This window comes from Phalacrocorax carbo, chromosome 2, assembly GCF_963921805.1.
Source record: "Phalacrocorax carbo chromosome 2, bPhaCar2.1, whole genome shotgun sequence".
Classification (NCBI taxonomy): Eukaryota; Metazoa; Chordata; class Aves; order Suliformes; family Phalacrocoracidae; genus Phalacrocorax; species Phalacrocorax carbo.
Genome location: NC_087514.1, coordinates 158,653,926 through 158,672,640, shown reverse-complemented (window position 1 = coordinate 158,672,640; position 18,715 = coordinate 158,653,926). Strand labels below are relative to the sequence as shown.

At 50.6% G+C, this 18,715-nt stretch overlaps 1 protein-coding gene across 1 annotated transcript; it reads right to left on the bottom strand.

Moving 5' to 3' along the window:
- Positions 1–4,345: 4,345 nt before the first annotated feature.
- On the bottom strand, positions 4,346–17,651 carry SHH (sonic hedgehog signaling molecule). The gene is made up of 3 exons (XM_064445029.1): positions 17,115–17,651; positions 12,108–12,369; positions 4,346–8,596 (listed from the first exon to the last, which is right to left on the bottom strand). The coding sequence occupies exons 1-3, from the start codon at positions 17,421–17,423 to the stop codon at positions 7,890–7,892; spliced, it is 1,278 nt and encodes a 425-aa protein (XP_064301099.1). The 5' UTR covers positions 17,424–17,651; the 3' UTR covers positions 4,346–7,889.
- Positions 17,652–18,715: the final 1,064 nt, after the last annotated feature.

Below are 18,715 nucleotides of genomic sequence, written 5' to 3'. Positions count from 1 at the left end.
CTGGGGCCCACTGACTGCACTAAGGCTCACACGGAGACAAAATCGTGTCTTAGCCTTGAGCTGGATACTGCCTTGTGGGTCCTGCTTGTGACTTACATGTGCAGTGCAAAGCTTAACATGTAAAAAGCTAGCTGTCCTCTTTTCCAAAGGTGTTTAGAATGGGCTTAGGAATCCTGTAGGAAACATGCTTATTTTATGTATAAAGATACCTAATACTGGGAGTTGTGAGCAATTTAAAAATTAAATGCAATTTGTTAACCAATATATAAATAGGAGGGCTTTCAAATGGGCCGCCATGAAAGGTTCTAGATCGTCCTTGTGTTTTACCATGTACACACAGAGGAGATCACTCAGAGTGACACACAGACAGTAGATGATATCTGAATCACCATGTTTCTCATCATGCAGACCACATAGACCACGGAAAATTATCCTTAGAGATGTTTTTCTGCACACCTCTGATGAAGGCAGAGAGACAACAACCTACTTGCTCAAAATCAGAAGAAACCCCATCAAAGGGGCAAGGACCAAACCCGGTTCACTCAAAGCACAGCATCATTCTGGCAACTTGTTTGTCTGTAATGAGGGATTTTTTTACTGCTTTCTCCTTCAGCTGGCATTCCTACAGCTATTTATAGTTTCACTTCATAACCAATGGTTAATATTTTCAAAGTAGTCTAGCATGTGGCCACCCACACAGAAGATGTGGCTGATTCTTCTGTGCTGCCTAAATAGCGTTGCTCATGATGTTCAGGATCTTTCTGCAAGGGACTGTGGGGAGCTGTTAGCAGAAGGCAGGGAAGATGCCCTGCTGCCTGGGGAAGGTCTTGCTGAGGCCACCATGCTCCACAAGGCTGTGTGTGAACTTGCAAAGCTGTTACCTTCCCCTGAAGATACCCCACATTGGGATTTCATGGATTTTTTTTTTTTCTAGTGAGTTTAACCCCCCCCTTTTCAAAGTGCAGCTGTGTGCTCCTAAATACATGAGTTAAACCTTATTGCACTCTAGATCAAAGACTAGTATTTCATGCCTTCTCCTGCAGTGTTGTGTAGTGACAAAGTTCCTGGTGACTTAAGTGGGAGAGAGGCTGCGTCCTGGGAGACAAAACTTAATTGAGTGTAATACCACAGGGCACGTAAAGTAGGACAACAGAGCCTGACCTCATTTTGCCCATGCATAACCCTACTGACATCAATGGGAGCTGCACATATGCAGTCAGAAGATGACATTTGCCCACTCTTGGCTGCTCTAGGAAATTCCTGCTTGCCTGATAAATTCTGTTATTTAATCATGCAATATGAAAGCGAGGAATACACCGAGTAAAGCTGAGCAAACACAGCTCAACTCCCTGCCTGTTTGAAGTTGCGGAAAGACTCCTTTTGACGCTGGTGGTTGTTGGATTGAGCCCATGGTACACAGTGATTCATAATCATTTTCCTCAATGAAAGCAACCAGGTTGGTTTGTTGTTATTTGTGGGATCACATGGTTCATTATTTGCAAATATTTGAATGGCAGTTGGACTTTCTGATGCCTGTGAACCCCATAGCTTCCACTGGTGTTAGCACAAAATGGTTATTCATACAAATACTGTGCCAGAACAGACTTGTTTGATACTGTACATTTATTGCACTCCTGTTTCTAGAAAAACTTTGCAGAGTAGAAAGGGCATCATTTGGCAAAGCCAACAAAGCTTACACCAAACCGGTGACTATTTCAAGAGAATTGTTCATGAGCAATCCTGAGACTAATATTTATTTGCATTCATCACAGTCTAATAATTAAAAACAGTGCTTACTGCTGTAGAAAACAGGACGGGACTGACTTACAGAGAAAAGGCTAGCTGGGCAAGTAAAGTTTCATCTGTCTCTGCTCGGTGCAGGCTGCAGGAGCAGAAGCACAGCTCGGCAGAACTCTGAATGTCCCAGATTTTGAACCTAGTATTTCTTAAAACTGATCTTGTTTTAACTCTTGGGTCTCTCCCCCCCCCAGAATAAGTACAAGGAGAATATAAAGGAAGATTCTTGATAGATGGAATGTGATCCTGCACTATTTAGGCAAAATGTTAGCCTATTTAACAACAGCAGTTACCCAGAGGGATGGTGGCTTTCCATCCTTGGAGACACGTGGGACCTGACAGAAGATGGCCTCCAGCAGCCTGATCTAAGTTGGCACCCTATGGGCCAGGCTTGGACCTGGGACTGCCAGAGGTCCCTTCCAGCCTAAACTCCTCAGAAAAAGCTCATGAAATATTTTAATGCTCCAAACTAGCCAAAGCCTGATCTGTACCCTGCTTGTAAAATAAGTTTCCTCCACCCAGTGAAACTCTATGACAGGTCTGTGACATAGTGCCTGTGTGTCATGATACTAAAAGGATGTTGCTGTAATTACATACAGATTTATCATCCATTCCCTTGCAGTGAATGCCATCAAAAGACTCAAGACTTGGAACGATACAGCATTCCCAAGTATATTTTTCCTGTGAGCACATCCCCTTTTCAAGGGAGACATCGTGGTGTCCCAGAGAGCTGGTCCAGGCAAGCATTGCCCCAGCAATGGGGGGAGGAAGGGGCCCTTGTGCTGCCCCTGGTGCCGAGTGAGCTGGGCAGAGCCACACAAAGCACACAGTGCTCTCACAGTGTCTCTGCTCCCCTGCCCATGTCCGAGCCCTCCTGCCCGTGGGCAGCAGCCAGATGTGAGTTTGGTGGCCAAGGGACCCTCCACGGTCACGCCACACAGAGAATCCCTTGTCACCTCTCCTTCTCGGTAATATGAACAGACATTTCTTTACACCAAACTGAGCAAATCTAATATCTATTTCACATTTAGGTCACAGGACATCAAAACAAATATTTTTACCCAAACAGATTTCCTGACCTTGTGGTTTCACTCCTGTTTTGCAGTAATTTTTGTCCAAAGAGTTGGTTTTCTCTCACTTAATGATAGATGGAAAAGAAGTCATACAGGGTCCTGTACTGGTCTTTAAGGTAAGAGCACAACTCCTTCTGTACCCCGATCAGCTCTGGATGCTGCTCTTGATTTTACTGGGGCCAGGACAAGATTATTAATCTCATATTTCCTGGATTTGCTCACTTTTCAGTCCTGAAAACCAAAGTTATTTAAATAGATAAGCCTAAACACCCCAAATGCAGACTATTAAAAATTACATTTAACAGTCTCAGCATAAACAGTGCCTGTGGGCCTCATCCTGCTCCCATCAAAATCTGAGACAATACCATCACTTGTAAAGATGTACTTTTTAAAGATGATTTTTCCCCTTTCAGCCTGTGTTGGCCAAGGGTCGCATTAACACTGCTCTATTGAAAGCTCTGAACTGTTCTGTGCATGGAAAAATGACCTTTTTAGGGAGGTAAAGTTTGCACTAGTTTTAAGACAGAAACTGCTGGAAAGAGGATTTCAAAAGCTTAGGAAATCTAGTGGTCCCTTATGGCTTGCAGTAATAAGTAAAATAAAATGCTCTTTCTGATTTCCTTCCCACTGTAATTGAAATAGTTGTCATACTGGAGTTGCAAAACTGCTGCCAAATTATCACCCAACTGGGCTGATTTACATCGTGTGCTCAGCCTCAGTGTGATGTGAAATGCTCATGAGGGCCAACATAAACACATTTATAGCCTAGTAGGATGTGCTGAGCTCTTAATGTATGGATACTACTACTATATATGTGTACATGCATGTGCATATATAAATAAAAAGATATACCTAAGCAAACTTTCATATGTGAGGGCACAAAGAGCTGCTGGCTGTGGCACGGCATGGCTACCTGGATGTGAAAGACCTGGTTTACTCTAGTGCTTGACTTGGATTTTAATTGCACTGTGGATGTGACCCCCTTCTACTGGCACATCCAAGCTTCCCTTTGGTAGGTTTACCTGGTGTCTGAGCATCAGGGCACCACATGAGTGACCGGTTAGATAAACACAAAATAGCCCCAGTCTCATTAGGGTCACTTCTCATGTTGGCTTGGATGGAGCAGGCTGGGGGCGACAGGCAGTTGCTGATGGGCTGACCTTCAGGGCATCTGCCTCCCCACAAAACCCTGCCAAATGAGTTGGCTTTGCAGAGCCACGCGGTATTTCACAGGTAAATGACAGACTGTCTACGTGGCTCTAGGTGGGACAAGGAGGGGGTTGCCACCATCACATGAAGTGGCATAGGCACAATTCCTGCTGTGTTGGAAGGGTCCCACGCCAAATCCCGCAGGACCAAGCGCTGGGCTCCCCATGCCCTGCTTCAATGTCACCAGGGGAAAAACCACCGAGCTGAGAGTGTGCGATAGGAATGCCGTCACATAACAGACATTTCAGGAAGTCTCTGTAATTTCTTTAATTATTCAGACAATAGAGCACAAGGATAATAGCTTCAAGTACATTCTTATACATCATTTTAACAATAATAGATATGTATTTAGTCATAAACTATTCTGTAGCCACCACTATGTGTACATTTTATACAAACTATTGCCATACTCAGACCCTGAAAATGGACGGTGACATCTCCTAGACGTTTTGCACAATGTTATGACAGTACATCCTTCATAGAGAGCTGTAGCTATAGGTTGGAGCGGTCCGTCTAACAAAGCACTTCTAATGCATACCATGGAGGGGTGATCTGGATGTGAGGCACCCAAGGAAGAGTTGCAATAAATATACGGTGAGAGGGAGGCATACAGTCACTCAAAATACATGTGATGGAGAACATGGCACGGCATTTCTTTGCTTGGCGAAACTGGTTGAGCCTAGTATAAGACAGCATCTTAGCTTCTCTCACACCACAAAGCTCTGAGCTCACCTCGGCCTTTCAGTGAAGATTAAATCGGCAATGTTTGATATAGTCCCTACCAGGGCACATACCCTACCCTGACACAAGCATAGGCTTTGGTCTAATAGGTCTTTTTAATCTCAGTTACAATTTAGACCAAAGCCCCCAAAGCCAACAGCTTTAAGTTTGATCATTGACATCCCTAAACACCTCCACCACCTGACCTCTGGAGAAGATAGGCCCCAACACAGTCATTTTTTGAGTGTAAAGGCTTTACAAAATGCAAGCCGCTGTTCAGAGACAGGTGTAAGAGAGCTCAGATGCCCAGACACCACCATATGAACGCCACACTCTTACAGCAGAGACTTGTTTGTTCCACGGTCACATTTTTATATGCCCCAAACCAGCCACGTTTGCAGCCCCTAACACACCAGAGACCCCAAAGACACGGAGGTGGCAGAGTCCGAGCCAGAGCAGCAGGACCTGCTGGAGCAGGTACCTGGCACCCACCGGGATGTCCACAGTCCCCCACGATGCTCCACACCACGTGGGCATTAGGGTGGCTTTGTTTCTATCCCGGCAGTCCGCACGGGTGCTGCAGCACAGCAGCAGTTGCACTGAAGTCTCACCCCAGCCATGTCCAAGCTTCAGAGGGTGGAAGTGGCCCTGGACTAGAAGCTGATGGGGAGGAGAGATCACATCCATCTGTTAGGGCTTGGCATGGGGGTGCTCATGCCCGGGCCTCGTCCACCAGCTCCTGGCACTGCTCCAGAAGCTCCCAAGCTTTCAGTGTAGAAGAGCATCATCTACACTCTCTGGAGGTGGCCCTAGGCAGGGACATCCCGGGAGGCCACCTGGAGCTGCCGTCCGTCCCGGCAGAAGATGTGGCTGCATCTCTGGAGCAAAAGGCTGCCTGATGGATGAACATCCTAGACCAGCAAGTAATGGAAACCGAAGAAAAGGTGAGAAGACATTCAAGGAAAGCTCCCTTCCAGCGCGGTCCTGTCGCAGACGCGCACACACACGCACACACAATGTTTTGCAAAATTTTCAAAGGGATCCTGGAATCCCTCAGGGGAGGAGCACGTGGTGCAGCAGAACCTCACTCATTGGCACCCATCGAGGATGAGCCCCTTGGCGGGGCTTGGGGCTGGGACCAGGCAGGGGATGCGGCGCTTACCCCACCACTTGGCTCCTAAAACACATCTCCAATATGTTCACCTATCGATGGCTCGGGATAGACTCTGATGTGTTACAGCTAAGGAAAGTCTCTCAGAATAAATTAACAAATTTTTATCCTTTTTTTTTGGTTCGCAAAGGGTGTTTTGTTCTTTTCTTGGAGACCCCAAGCACCGCATTGTTACTCAGGCAAGGTGGCCAGTGAAATCTGGTGGCCGTCTCCTTCTTCCAGCATCAGCCACAGAAATCCCAGTTAATATGACCAAAGTCAGTGTCTCTCCCCCAGATTTTCATCTTCTGGGCACCCAGATTAAAGCCGATTAAAATCCTGGTGCCGCCACAAGGTGAAGGCAGCCGCCTGCCTTCAGATTAACATGCTTCAAAGGGCAAACTTGATTTAACGCCCTCAGAAATCAGTTTTAGGAGCCGTCTGCAGCCTCCAGACGAGACCGGGAGGTGGGCACGGAGCCGGGGCTGGAGCTGGAAGAGGGGAGCATCGCCTGAGCGCGGACTGGGAGCTGGGCCTCTGGCGAAGGGAAACCGCATCTCCCGGTCGCTCGTGCGAATAAGTGAGGTTCAACTGGTAGTACAAGAGATTCCAGGTCACGCGCGGATGTGATGGATTCATTTCCTTAATTAAAGTACCAAAATTAAAAGTTATAAGAAACACATCTAAAGAAAATAACGGGCACTCCTTTAGGCATCGTGTTTCCTAAACCAATAAGCAAAAAGGAAAAAAAAAATGGGATGCACCAAGAACTCTTAGTTATTATATACTAACCAGACTGTGCATGGCACATTTTATTTCTATAAAACTATTAAAACTATTACAAAATATTCAAAAATACATTTTAGTAAATTTACAGCAGTTATTTCTCAATTTATTAATGCAAAACATCCTTTTCTCCCCTCTGTACAAACTACTGTCTCCATCATCACAGAATTGCCGCCATGTGCGCTTCTTAAAAAATATTATTTTCTAATAAATTTTTTTTGAAGTTAAAAATAACAAAGTTTCTTACGGTTTTTGCAAATAAAAAGTTTGTGTAACAGTCTTGACTTCCATGAACGTGGCCAAATGGTGTTTTTACAAAGCAAAACATGGAAAACAATACAGGAAATGACGTTACATTTGAAACTATTTAAATTAAAATAATATATTCTCATATTTTACACTATTTCAAAAAACGAAATGTGATTCAGTTAAGTATTGATCTCTCAAAAAAATCTAATTTACAATTCTGTGTATAAAAATATAATTTACGGACCCCCATGAAGTTTGTCTTTTTTTTTTGTGTTTGTTTGTTTGTTTGCTTGTTTTTTAGACTTGCTGAAATGAAGGAGCAATGCAATGGAGAGATGGGAAAGTACAGAATTTTGCTTTCTGAAAGTCAGGACACACGTGACATGTAGAAAAATAGACTCTGCGCAGTTTTGCTTGGCCTCACAAAATAATTTTTTCTCCTGTGAGTACAGTTCACATGATAATAAATTATCAAAGAAACTATTTAAGGCTCTTGAAGGTCCGGTTCATATCATTTAAAACATCTATTCAAAATACCAAAGAAATAAATATCCAGGAGAGGAGGAAAAAAAAAAACAACCAACAACAACAACAAACAAAACAACAAAACAAAAGAACAAATAAAAATATATATATATATTTATAAACTAAACAGAACAGAACTTCCCGGGGTCTTTGTTTCCCTTAAAGTCTACTTTGGACTGTCCTACTTAATTATTATTATTTTATTATTATTATTTTTAAGTCTTAATCCGTGCTCTCTTTTAAAAATATGTAAATTTTTTTCCTTTTTTTTTCTTTTGGGTTTTCTTTTTTTTTTTTTCCTTTTTTTCTCCTTTCTCTCTCTCTCCCTCTGTGTCTCTGTCTCTCCGTCGGAGGCTGGCGGGTGCCGGTGCGGGATGCTCTCAGCTGGACGGCACCACCATGCCCAGCGGGTGCAGAGAGTCACTATCCAGCACCCAGCTGCCGATGCGGTAGAGGAGGCGAGAGTACCAGTGGATGCCGGGGGCAGCAGGGGCACCCACCGGTGCCCCCCCGCCGGAGGGGCAGAGGGCAGCCAGCATCCCCTGGAGCAGGCGGAAGGGAGCGAACGCCCAGTGCGCCCAACTGTGCTCCTCGATGACGGCGTAGCAGGAGGCCAGCACCCGGTTGATGAGGATGGTGCCCTGGGCGGTGAGCGGGGCGTACGCCCCCGAAGCTTCCTCCCGCAGTGAGACGCTGTGCACGGCCGCTGGCAGGAGCTGCCGCCCGCCCTCGCCCAGCACGTAAACCCGCTGGCCTGGCCGTACGCGGCTGGCGAAGAGCGCCCGGCTGCTGGGGGTCCCCTCCTGCGACTGGTTGTGCTGGGGGGCCACGAAGAGGAGATGGGCGGCTGTCAGCAACAGCCGGGCCCGGGGCTGCCGCGTCTCGATGACATAGAAGAGCTTGTGGGAGCCATCCTCCCGGTCGAGGAAGGCGAGGAAGTCGCTGTACAGCAGCCGGCCTTCTGCATCGGCCGCCAGCACCCGGTCCCCAGGGCTCAGGTCCTTCACCAGCTTGGTGCCGCCTTGCTCCAGGTGCACCGTGGCCGAGCCAGGGAAGCAGCCCCCCGATTTGGCTGCCACCGAGTTTTCTGTGCAAGGAGAGAGGCACAGCGGGGTTAGAGGGGGCACCTGCTGGGCTGCGGCATGGGGGCATGAGGGGACACGCCGCTTCCCCGGCCACCCCCACCCACCCGAGAGGCATGGGTGCAGGATGCAGCCTTGCATCCCTTCCAAAATTCCTCCATCCTCATCTATGTGCCCGTTCGCACTGAGCGAGTCAAATGAGAGGCCCCTTCCTGCCATATTTGAGCTGGTGCATCTCCCTCTGGGTTAGGAGTTACAGAGGCAGTTTGCTTCATCAAGGAAATGGGCAAAAATATTTCCCCTGAAAAAACTGTTTCAGAACAAATCTCTTCTGGAAGAGCTTCCCACCTGGATACTGTTAGCCCTGCACCTGACACCTGATGTTGGGTAACTCTCAGGCTTTAAAAGCTGAGTAATTTTGATGGCATGAGGTTTCTTCTCCTCTAGGTGAGTGCCCATGCTTGCAATGCTCATGGTCCCCACACAGCTCTTACTCAAGGAGCCTATCTAGGGCTAAAGGAGCACATGATTTTGCCCATTGTCCCACTGGAAAGCAACAGCCTGGATTGCCAGAGCCCCCCTCCATCAGCCTGTGCATGACCGTGCACTGCCCCCAGCCCTCACTGCCCTCCCGCTTGGCACAGCAGCTGCTGGGGCACACGTCTGCCCCCTGTAACACCCCTGTCTGGCATCCCCAGCACTCCAGTTCACTCCTCTTTCTAAAAAAACCCAGTTGCCTCACCTCTCCCACCCCACTGGAAGGAGGATTCTGTTCCCTGTCCCAGGGCACGCGGTCCCCAGGCAGCCCCACGCCTGTGCCAGACCCAAGTACATCCCTCTTCCACCTCCTCCAGCCCTTGGAGTTACTTAGAGTTTAGATACTAAATGCTGTCGCCAACTGCTGCTGCTTTCCAGTGTTACAAAGAGGAACAATTGCAGGTGTAAAGAAAACAGAAACAGCGATGAGACTTGAAGTCTCTCTTTTAAATCCCCTTCTGGAAGCTCAGCCACGTGCGGGGTGGTGGGAGAGGCCCTCTGCCCTGTTCCAGGCTGGTCTCTGACTTAACCGAGGGACTCTGCAGAGTTCCTAAAAGCTCTGATTTTCTATCTGTTGGGTAGTAACCCACGGCATGCCACGGTAGCAAGTGTCTTTGCTATGGCTATTGACATTCCTCATCCCTCCCTTGCCTTCCCCTGGTTTCTCCCAGTTACTCCCTATGCCAGTTTAGAGTCCTGGTGATTTATCTCCTAAAGGCAGTCAGATTTTATATTTTGACTCTGTGGCTGGTACTGAAGCTCTTATGATTTAAATAAATCCTTGGAGTCTCTCCTAATCACTTTCTCAGGAAGGACAGGAAGGGCGAAAATTAGACCATTATTGATTTGCTAACGACTTTATCACTTCTCCTTCAGAAATGAAGCAGCGAGATCTCCAAGGCCTCTTCAGGGAGGACATGGCAACAAACAAGCTATGCGCCTTATTTGGAGCCCTCTGCTAGCAAACTACACCTTCCTACAAGCCGGTGGTAAAGGTCTGGCTAGAGCTTTGTTTGCATATTCAGGGACTTGATGAATAGATCTAGTAGTGTAGCAGCTCTACAAACATGCCAGTGAATTGGCAGAGGTGTGAAAATCTGCTTCTTTGAGCAGTGCTTGTTTGGGTTCTCTAATTAAAATCCAATAAAGGATCAGCATTGTCATTCTGATTCATGTAATAAATGCAGACACTCTTGGAAGAGAGGACACTTCCATTTTTTTCCCAGCTTCTTCCCCCCCTTTTCTCCCCCTCCCTATTTGTTCAGGTGCAGAAACCCTATGTGCCAATTCACACACATACTCTCCAAAAAACCCAGGACCTTCCAAGCACTATTTGCACAGCAGAGCCACTTTTCCAAGGCACTCAAGATCTGTATTTGAATTTTAAATGTAGAAGCTTGCTCTAAATACTTGCTGTAGCGCATTATCAATGTCCCTTTTACCACCCCTGCCTCTCCCTCCTCTGTCCTGGTGACAATAATTCAGGCCTTGGGGGAACTCTTCTTTGCATTCCAGTGTCCGGGATCATACTTTTTGCAAACAGAGATCTAGATAAAGAATCTTCCTGCCTGGCATTATGGAGTTTAATCTTCTCATAAGATGCTCTGTCATGAAACGAGGTTTGGACAGTTTGAAATCAGGCTGAGCGGGTGGAATTCAAGCCTGCACCCTTGCAGCCCGCGTGGTACAGTCACACGACCCTGCCTGACACCCTCTAAATATTGCCCCCAAGGCCGTGTGTGCCGAATCTCAATGAGCAGCTTGGGGTTACTTCTCTCCTATGAAATACCCGTGGGGGTGGATTAAGGGGTGCGCTTGGGCTAAGGTCATCGCGCACCACAATCGGACACCTCGCGTTATAAAGCCCATCTTCGCTATTGAAAGGGTTGTTTCATATCACTGCACGGCTGATAGCTTTGCAGGGCCTCTTTTTGGCGAGAAAGAACCAGGGAGCTGAACAAAAGCAGTAGCAGGCTCTCAGGACAAAGCCGGAGTGGGCCAGGAGTGATGCTACCTCGGCTCAGCCCCTGGGGAGCTTCGGGCTGGAGTGGGGGGACGAACCTCTCTTGCAGACAGGCATGGTGAGGCCAAGCTGGTCTCCCTGCCGTGGGGCTGCTGGTTTCGAAGCAAACGGCTATATTTAAAGAAAGCCCATTATTTTCTTTTACAACCAAGTGTTTCTTGACACTTCCAGCGGGCTGCTGGGCTGGAGGATGCCATTAGAAAGCGCTTTAGCTGCCATGCCGCCCGGTGGAGGGAGGCGGCGGGGCGGCCTGGCACTTCCCAACTGTTTTGCTCCCTAAAAAAGTGTCAAGTGTTAAGAAAATTTAACTGGGCGAGTCGGGGATTTCTTGTGAGCTGTTCCCGGGTTGAGACAGCGTGTGGCGTTGTAAGCACAGGGGAGGGGAGGGAAAAAAATTATTTGTATGTGGATCCCTATCTGGGAATTTCCTAGCGGCTACCGCTGAAGGAGGCAGGGGACCACGTTACTTATTTATTTTCCTGGCCGGCTCCCACTCGGAGATTAGCGATCGCGAGTAAGGCGTTCAGCCAGCGGGGAGGCTGGAGGCAGCCACTAGTGTTTGTGTTGAACATGCTCTTAGGTTGGGGAGAACAGCAAATCCCACGGGGGGAGGAGAAGGGTGTGCGGCTGCGGCGCAGCGCTCGTGGGAAGGCTGGGCAAGCAAATCACCCAAATAATAATGCTGTCCAGAAGTGCTGCAGCTGGCTAGGCTTCCCCCCCCCCCCGCTCCCTTTCCTTTCCCCACCCCTGTGCTGGCGGGATCGCTGAGAGGCAGGGGGGCTTGGCTGCGCCCTCGGGGGCTCCGCTCCCCATCCCCGGAGGAGCCCCGGCGGGGCGGCCAGGGCTGACGGGGACCCTGCCAGGGCAGCGGGGAGAAGGCTCTGGGAAGCTGAGCCGTGGCCCGGGGGTGTCCCACACACACCCCGACGTGTCCCTGGGCAGGCTGCCCGCCTTACCTGCTTTGACGGAGCAGTGGATGTGCGCCTTGGACTCGTAGTAGACCCAGTCGAAGCCGGCCTCGACGGCCAGGCGGGCCAGCATGCCGTACTTGCTGCGGTCCCGGTCCGAGGTGGTGATGTCCACGGCGCGGCCCTCGTAGTGCAGGGACTCCTCGGAGTGGTGGCCGTCCTCGTCCCAGCCCTCGGTCACCCGCAGCTTCACCCCGGGCCACTGGTTCATCACGGAGATCGCCAGGGCGTTCAGCTTGTCCTTGCAGCGCTGCGGGGAAAGGGGCACACAGGGAAGGGCGCATTGCGGGGGGGGGCACTGCTGCAGCCAGGAGCACCCCCCCTTCACCATCCCCCCCCCCCCGGGCCGCATCCCGCCCTCCCTCCCCAGCCAAACCGGCGGCAGTGTGTGCGCGCACCCCCCACCCCCCCCGCCCCCATCCGCGCCGCAGGATGGGCCGAGCCAGGGCTGAGCATCTTCTCCCCCGCTGCTAAGGAGGGACGGGGAGGCAAGTGAGGAGGAGGATGAAACTTGGGGACACGAGAGGAAGAGGGGGTGAAACACCACGAAGACCCAGCGGGCGGGAGCCGCCCCTCCCGGGGCACCTGCCGCAGGGGCAGGAGGGACCCCCCGCCCCACCTCCGGCGCTGGGGTGTGAGTGTGTCGGTTCAAAGCCACCTGCGCGGAGCAAATTCCTGCCGCTAAGTGCCCTGTCCCCTTCCCGAGAGCGAAGTTTCTGCCGAGAACAAACACTCGCCATATATCTCGGAGTCACGGATTTCCCCCCCACCCCGCCCCGGGAATGTCTCACCGGGTCTTTTCAGCTTAATTCTGCGTTGAAAGGGGTCTCAATACACGTTAACAGCCTTTATGTGCTGGAGGGAGGGGTGGGGTTTTTTTCCTCTCCCTTAGCCCATCACTCACTAGAGCCCTCAAAGCAGCAAGGGCTGGGAGCATTCACTCCGCTTCAAACATACGTCGGCGCTCGCCTACAAAGCCGAGCAAATCCATACAATAATATCGCTCTTAGTGGGAAGATGAAAAGCAAGGGAGGGCCGAGGAGGGAAGTTAAGCGAAGCAGGGATGCTGTGCAAGCTAGGAGACCCTTTGTGTGGAGTGAAACTGTTACCAGCTCCGTGGAGAAGCACTGCAGGGTTTTCCATCGCTCCTCCGGAGCCGCCGGCCTTCCCCGGGGCTGAGCCGGGCCCTGCAGCACCGGGGGCGGGCGAGGACCCAGCAAATGGGGGGGACGGCATGGGGGGACAGAGGAGGGGCACACTGCTGCGGTGGAGGACGATGAGCTCTACATGAAACCCGGAAAGTTTGGGGTGGGGGGCGGATTGCTATCTTAGCCAAGGGGGGTAATAGACATGCCAGCGTTAGGGGAGAAGGGCTCGCAGCTCCCCAGAAACAGGAGCTCAGCACCGCAGGCATTGAAAATCGCTTGACTAAAGGTCCAGAGCTGGAAACACGCGCGTTGCCAACTTTCCTCCCCCCCTCCTTTTTGAGAGGAAAACTACTCGTGGATGTACACGATGTGGCTCGTTTGCTACAGATATCGACGTGGATTAAAGCCACGGCGGGATGCAGTAAACTGCTCTTCCCTCACTTTTGCTGGCCTGACTGGGATGCTTGGCCTTCTGCAGGACCGACCTCCCCAGCGTGCTCCCAGCACGCCCAGTAAGAGGGCAGAGGCCCGCTCCCAGAAAGGCAAAGCCCCTCCATTCCCCCGACGACGCTACTTTTAGGGACGTGACAAGGTTGCTCAACAAGAAAGTTCCCGTGTGTCTATCAGCAGCCATAAAAAGCAATTCCAGCAATACACCGGTCCCCGAGAGATATAAAACGCAATCGTGAGCTCACTTTGGACTCTCTGGCCTACCGTTTTATGGAAAGAGCCGGGTGTTGGGGTTTCGGCACCGTTCCCGGCAGCAAAGCGCAGCAGCACAAGGAAGTTGGGTTTGGTTTACCTTTCCTGCCCTCTCCCTCGCACACCGGAGGGGATGGGATACGCTCCTCCACTGCTTTACGGGGGAAAGGGGGCGAGGGATCAAAAGGCTTAGCTACTGAAAAGGCGACAGCCCCGTGCGACACGGCGATGTCTTGCCCCGGCGCTGCGCGGGCGCGGAGGGGCGGGCGGGGTGCGGGAAGGGGTGCGGGGCTCTCCCCTGTCCGGCCCTGCCAGCACCAGCTCCCGGCTTCAGGCGAAATAAAGAAGAAGAAACGACCTCCTAAAGGACTTTCCTCCCTTTTATACCGCCTGAGCTGGATTGTCAGAGTCAAAAGCCGTGAAGCCCAGACTATTTATTAATTCATTGGGTCGTGTGCCACAAATCAAGCCCAATTCTGTTCAGCCACCGTGAAGCTCAGCAGGGCTGCCTCCACTAACGCTTTGTGTGGAGGCAAAGTTGTTCAACAAGCCCTCTCCTGCCAGCTCCTAATCTCTTCACAAATGAATTGCTTGAAGGAAGCACTTAACAGGTACCTGTCAGTGTAAACAACCTGGTGGGCTTCCTAAATGCCAAGTTGATCTCTAAATTCCTCACATCACGCACCGGTTGTGTGCCTGCATTACACGAGATTGCTAGTTTATTTCATACAAATTCCAGCTTTATCATACTGACCTGGCCTCCTTATCTCTCCCCCGGATCCAGCCAATGGCTGGGGTGGGGGGGAGGGAAGGGAGGAAGGGGGGAGCCTTCAGCAAACTGCTGTTGTCACCTGCAAAGTTGAGAACCTGACTTACCTACCTCTGTTTGCGTTGTTCCCCCCCTTTCTGGAGTTAATATTAACTAGCGGCTAATGCATTCGGCGACTATTCTGCAAGTTTACCGATTCTATTCAGGGAAGATCTCGCCATGCTTGAAGGGCTCGCGAAGCAGGCGTTTAAAGGTTGGGGTTTAAGGAGAGGTTGCTGGCCGGGAGGGAGCGGGAAGGAGACGAAAGCAAGGCAGGGAGGCCGGCGGCAGGCCGGCACCTCGGGCCGCTGCGGACCCGGCCGTGCCCGGGGCAGGAGCAGCCCCTCCGCCCCCTCCCCAGCCCCGCTCCGCTCCCCGCCTGGCCGAGGGGTGCCGGAGCGCGGCTCGGTGCCCCCACCTCGCTCCCCTCTTTGCCGCCGGGTACCCGGCGTTGCGGCCTCCCCGTCCCCGCTGCCCTCATCCACCCCACCCCCCTTTGTGTCCAAGGCACGGGAATAAGCACTGCAGGAGGAAAAAAAAAAAGTATTTGTTTTCGTTTCGTTCGTCTGAGGGAAGTTGACAGAAGGTCAGGAGTTCAGATGCTGCCAGCTGATGCAGCGAGAGCGGCCAGCCCGTAGCCGGCGCGGCGTGCCCCGGGAGAGCCGCGGGGCCGGGGTCAGCCCGGCCGCCGCCCCCGGCCCGCAGCGCCCCGCGCTCCCGGCCGCCTCCCGGCTCCCCCCGCTCCGCCGCCCCGCTCCGCTCCGCCGCCCGCCCGCACCGGCGCAGCCGCGCAGGGAGGGATGCGCCGTGCCCCGGCGGGAGCCCGTCTCCCGCGGAGCCGCCGCCGCCGCCGGGCTGCGGAGGGAAGGGGGAAACCCGAGCCGCCGCGATCGATCGGCGAGGGGAGTAAGTGGAGCTGAAAATGCGAGAGATGCGGCTGCCTCGCCGCACGCCCCGCACCGGAGGCGGCGGGGGCGGAGGACGGCGGGTGCGCGGAGCGGCGCGGATGGCGGTGCGCCCGAGCCGGGGGGACCCGCGCCGCTCCGCACCCCTGCGCGGGGCAGCGGGCGGCGGCGGCCGGGCAGAGGCGCGCCGCCGCGCTCCGAGGTACGGTGCGATTTAAGGTGGTCGGGAGGAGATGGTGGCGGCCGCCGGTCCCTCGCCCCGGGAGAGCCGGCAAACGTGCGGAAAATCAGGCCGAGGAACGGGGAGAGTTTGGGAAATTCCGCCCCCCACCCCCCTTCCCTGCGTCCACTCCCCGCCTAGTCCTTCCAGGCGAGTCCTGTTCTAGCACTGAAGGTGGGGCTTAAATGTATTAATATTAAAAAAGCGCTGTTGACCTATATTTGGAGGAAACCCATTTCCAGTGTCTAGATTGCATGTAGTTTCAGAAACTCCGGGATTGGCAGAGCAATTGACTTCACCGAGCTCTCTGTTGAGCATGAATAATAATTACGAGGTGACTCTCGGAGAGGTTCTCTCTCTCTCTCTCTTTTTTTTTCATAAAATGGTTCCGCAATCTTATTCCACCCGAGATCCAATATTCACCCAGTTGTAAACCTTGTGCCATCAGATTTTTTAAAACAGAAGGCGATGCAATGCCGATAAGTTGCAAGTCCCTCCCCTGTGGAAGTACCAGAGCATTGGTGGAGAGCATCCTTAAAGAAATATCAATATATTTACGCTCTGATGGGCACAATTGCAAATGATGGTATTGCAATACGAGCTATATAATGCGGAATCAGGAGAGGAATGGTCGATCCGGCTTCAGCTGCCTTTTGTGAGTGCACGACTGCATGCCTACTAAATTTAGAATATGCTCGCGAGGAAAAAAAAATAATGATGAAGGCTAAAATGAAGAGAAGCAAAAAAAAAAAAAAAAAGAATGAAATAAAATATAGGGGAAAAAAAATCAAGTCAGCAGGCGTAGCAACCGAGGACGACGTTTGTAATAATGAGTGAGTGGCCTGGCGGTCACTATACACTTGGGGTCCTCTGAGCTGTATGCAATTCGTTTGATCAAAGTGCATCCTTGGGGACAAATGCAAACAGCAATCTCTAACCAAGTTACAGGGAACGCCATGGCACGGTAATGACTGTAAGTATCACACAGATTCCCCCACCAAATATCTAGATAGCTCCAGCTCCAGCCCCTGCTAACTTGTCTGGATAGATGGTATTTACATTCAATGGGGGAAACTAGCCGAGTTTGGAGGGGCGGGGGGAGGAGGGGGAGAGGGAAAGGGGGGGGCTTTCAAAAATACTAAGACAGATGCGTCCTTTAGGATTGCTCAGAGAGGTTAACAAACACAAATACAGGTATCTCTGTGGCTCTACCTGAGTCATCAGTCTGTCAGCTCCCGTGTTCTCTTCATCCTTAAAAATAATGTCAGGGTTGTAATTTGGGGTTAGTTCTTTAAATCTCTCGGAGTTTCTTGTGATCTTCCCTTCATATCTTCCACTGGCCCCTAGGGTCTTCTCTGCCACATTGGGAATAAACTGCTTATAGGCTAAAGGGGTCAGCTTTTTGGGGTGTCTCCTTTTTCCAATGCCCCTGCCTGGTCCACAAGTCAGCCCAGAGGAGACTAAAAGAGCGCAGATGAAGCCCACCAAGAGAATTCTTGTCAACAGCAGCATTTCGTCCATTGAATCCAATTACTTCAAAGCTCTCTGTGCCTATCCCTGGCTGTCTCTCTAGAGCTCTCTCTCCTCCTATGTCCTTGTCTGCTTTCTGAATCGTATACTATCCACCGATCCCTAGCAAGACAGGTGCTGGAATGGCAGGCTTTAGGTCGCTGATAACGGAACACATCGGAGTTTGGTCGGGAGACAGCAATCGAGAGACAAAAAAGGGTCTGATTTTAATGGTAGCAAAGCAAGACGCTTGTGAGAGGAGTCTGCCTTTAGTTCTATATTATAGCTGCCAGGGCCGAGAGCTGATTGGCCAAGGCGAGACAAGCTTGTCTTCTGATGTTTTAACCCTCAAAAAGGCAACAAATTCTTGAAAGATTTTTTTTTTCCTTTTACCTGAAGGGCTTGGAGCTGAGAGGGGTGGAGATCGCGCTTTCTTGGGATAACATCAATTACACGCTGTTTTTTCTTTTCTTTTTTTTTTTTTTTTTTCAAAAACTTTCTTGGCAGAATGGTACATTTGTCAGCAAGAGGAACAGATGCCTCTGTGAAAGAGGAAAAAAAAATAAATAAGATTAGCAGGCTGCCTCAGTGTAAGTCAAGTTTCTAAGGGCAGTTGCGGTTAAATAAAATGCCGAATTATCGGGGTGCCGTGTAAATAGAAACGTATTGGGGAAATATTACCGCCCGGGGGAGGGGGGGGGGATGATGCCATTTAAGAGCGCACCCACCTAAGTGGCTTTGTAACAGGTTTCTTCCCCCTGAAAAGGGAGATTGCTCTGCCTCCTAAAGACATACATTTTTAAACGCTCTCGCCTTTTAGCTGATAAATGACTACTTTAAAGGCAGAAACAAGTAAGTCTGATGCGAGGCGGCAGTTATATGAAGTTAACGTGTCTGACTTGAGTATCACACAACTGTAATGTGTGAGATCTAAATGGCACTTCTTGGCTTTTTTATTAAAACCAGGACTATCACCCATTTTAAAATAATGTTATATCTTCAGAAGTGCATGAAAAGTCATCTGATTAAAAATAGATGGTCTCCTGAGCACGCCGGGGCTATATTCTTTGTTTCTTTGGTCGAAGTGGAAGAGGAGCGTTTTAGACTCTTACACCTCCTTGCGGGGTGTCATTAAGTTTTTAAGAAAAGCGTAGTGTTGAAAGCATCCGCAAACACAATTAACAGAGATCGATCCAAGCAAAGTGAATGGAAAGGGGACAAGTTTAATGTTAAATTAATTGTTATCTCATGCAGTGTGGCAAGTGATGTCTTTATCCCGATCTCCAAAAGCTACTAATCAGACA

What these genes read in the sequence shown, in the direction of transcription:
- SHH (XM_064445029.1), bottom strand. Translation starts at nt 17,423, where the DNA reads ATGGACGAAATGCTGCTGTTGACAAGAATTCTCTTGGTGGGCTTCATC. An exon ending in CTGACAGACTGATGACTCAG is followed by an intron (nt 12,370 to 17,114) that starts GTAGAGCCACAG and finishes CTTTCCCCGCAG; the next exon opens with CGCTGCAAGGACAAGCTGAA. An exon ending in CCACTGCTCCGTCAAAGCAG is followed by an intron (nt 8,597 to 12,107) that starts GTAAGGCGGGCA and finishes CTCCTTGCACAG; the next exon opens with AAAACTCGGTGGCAGCCAAA.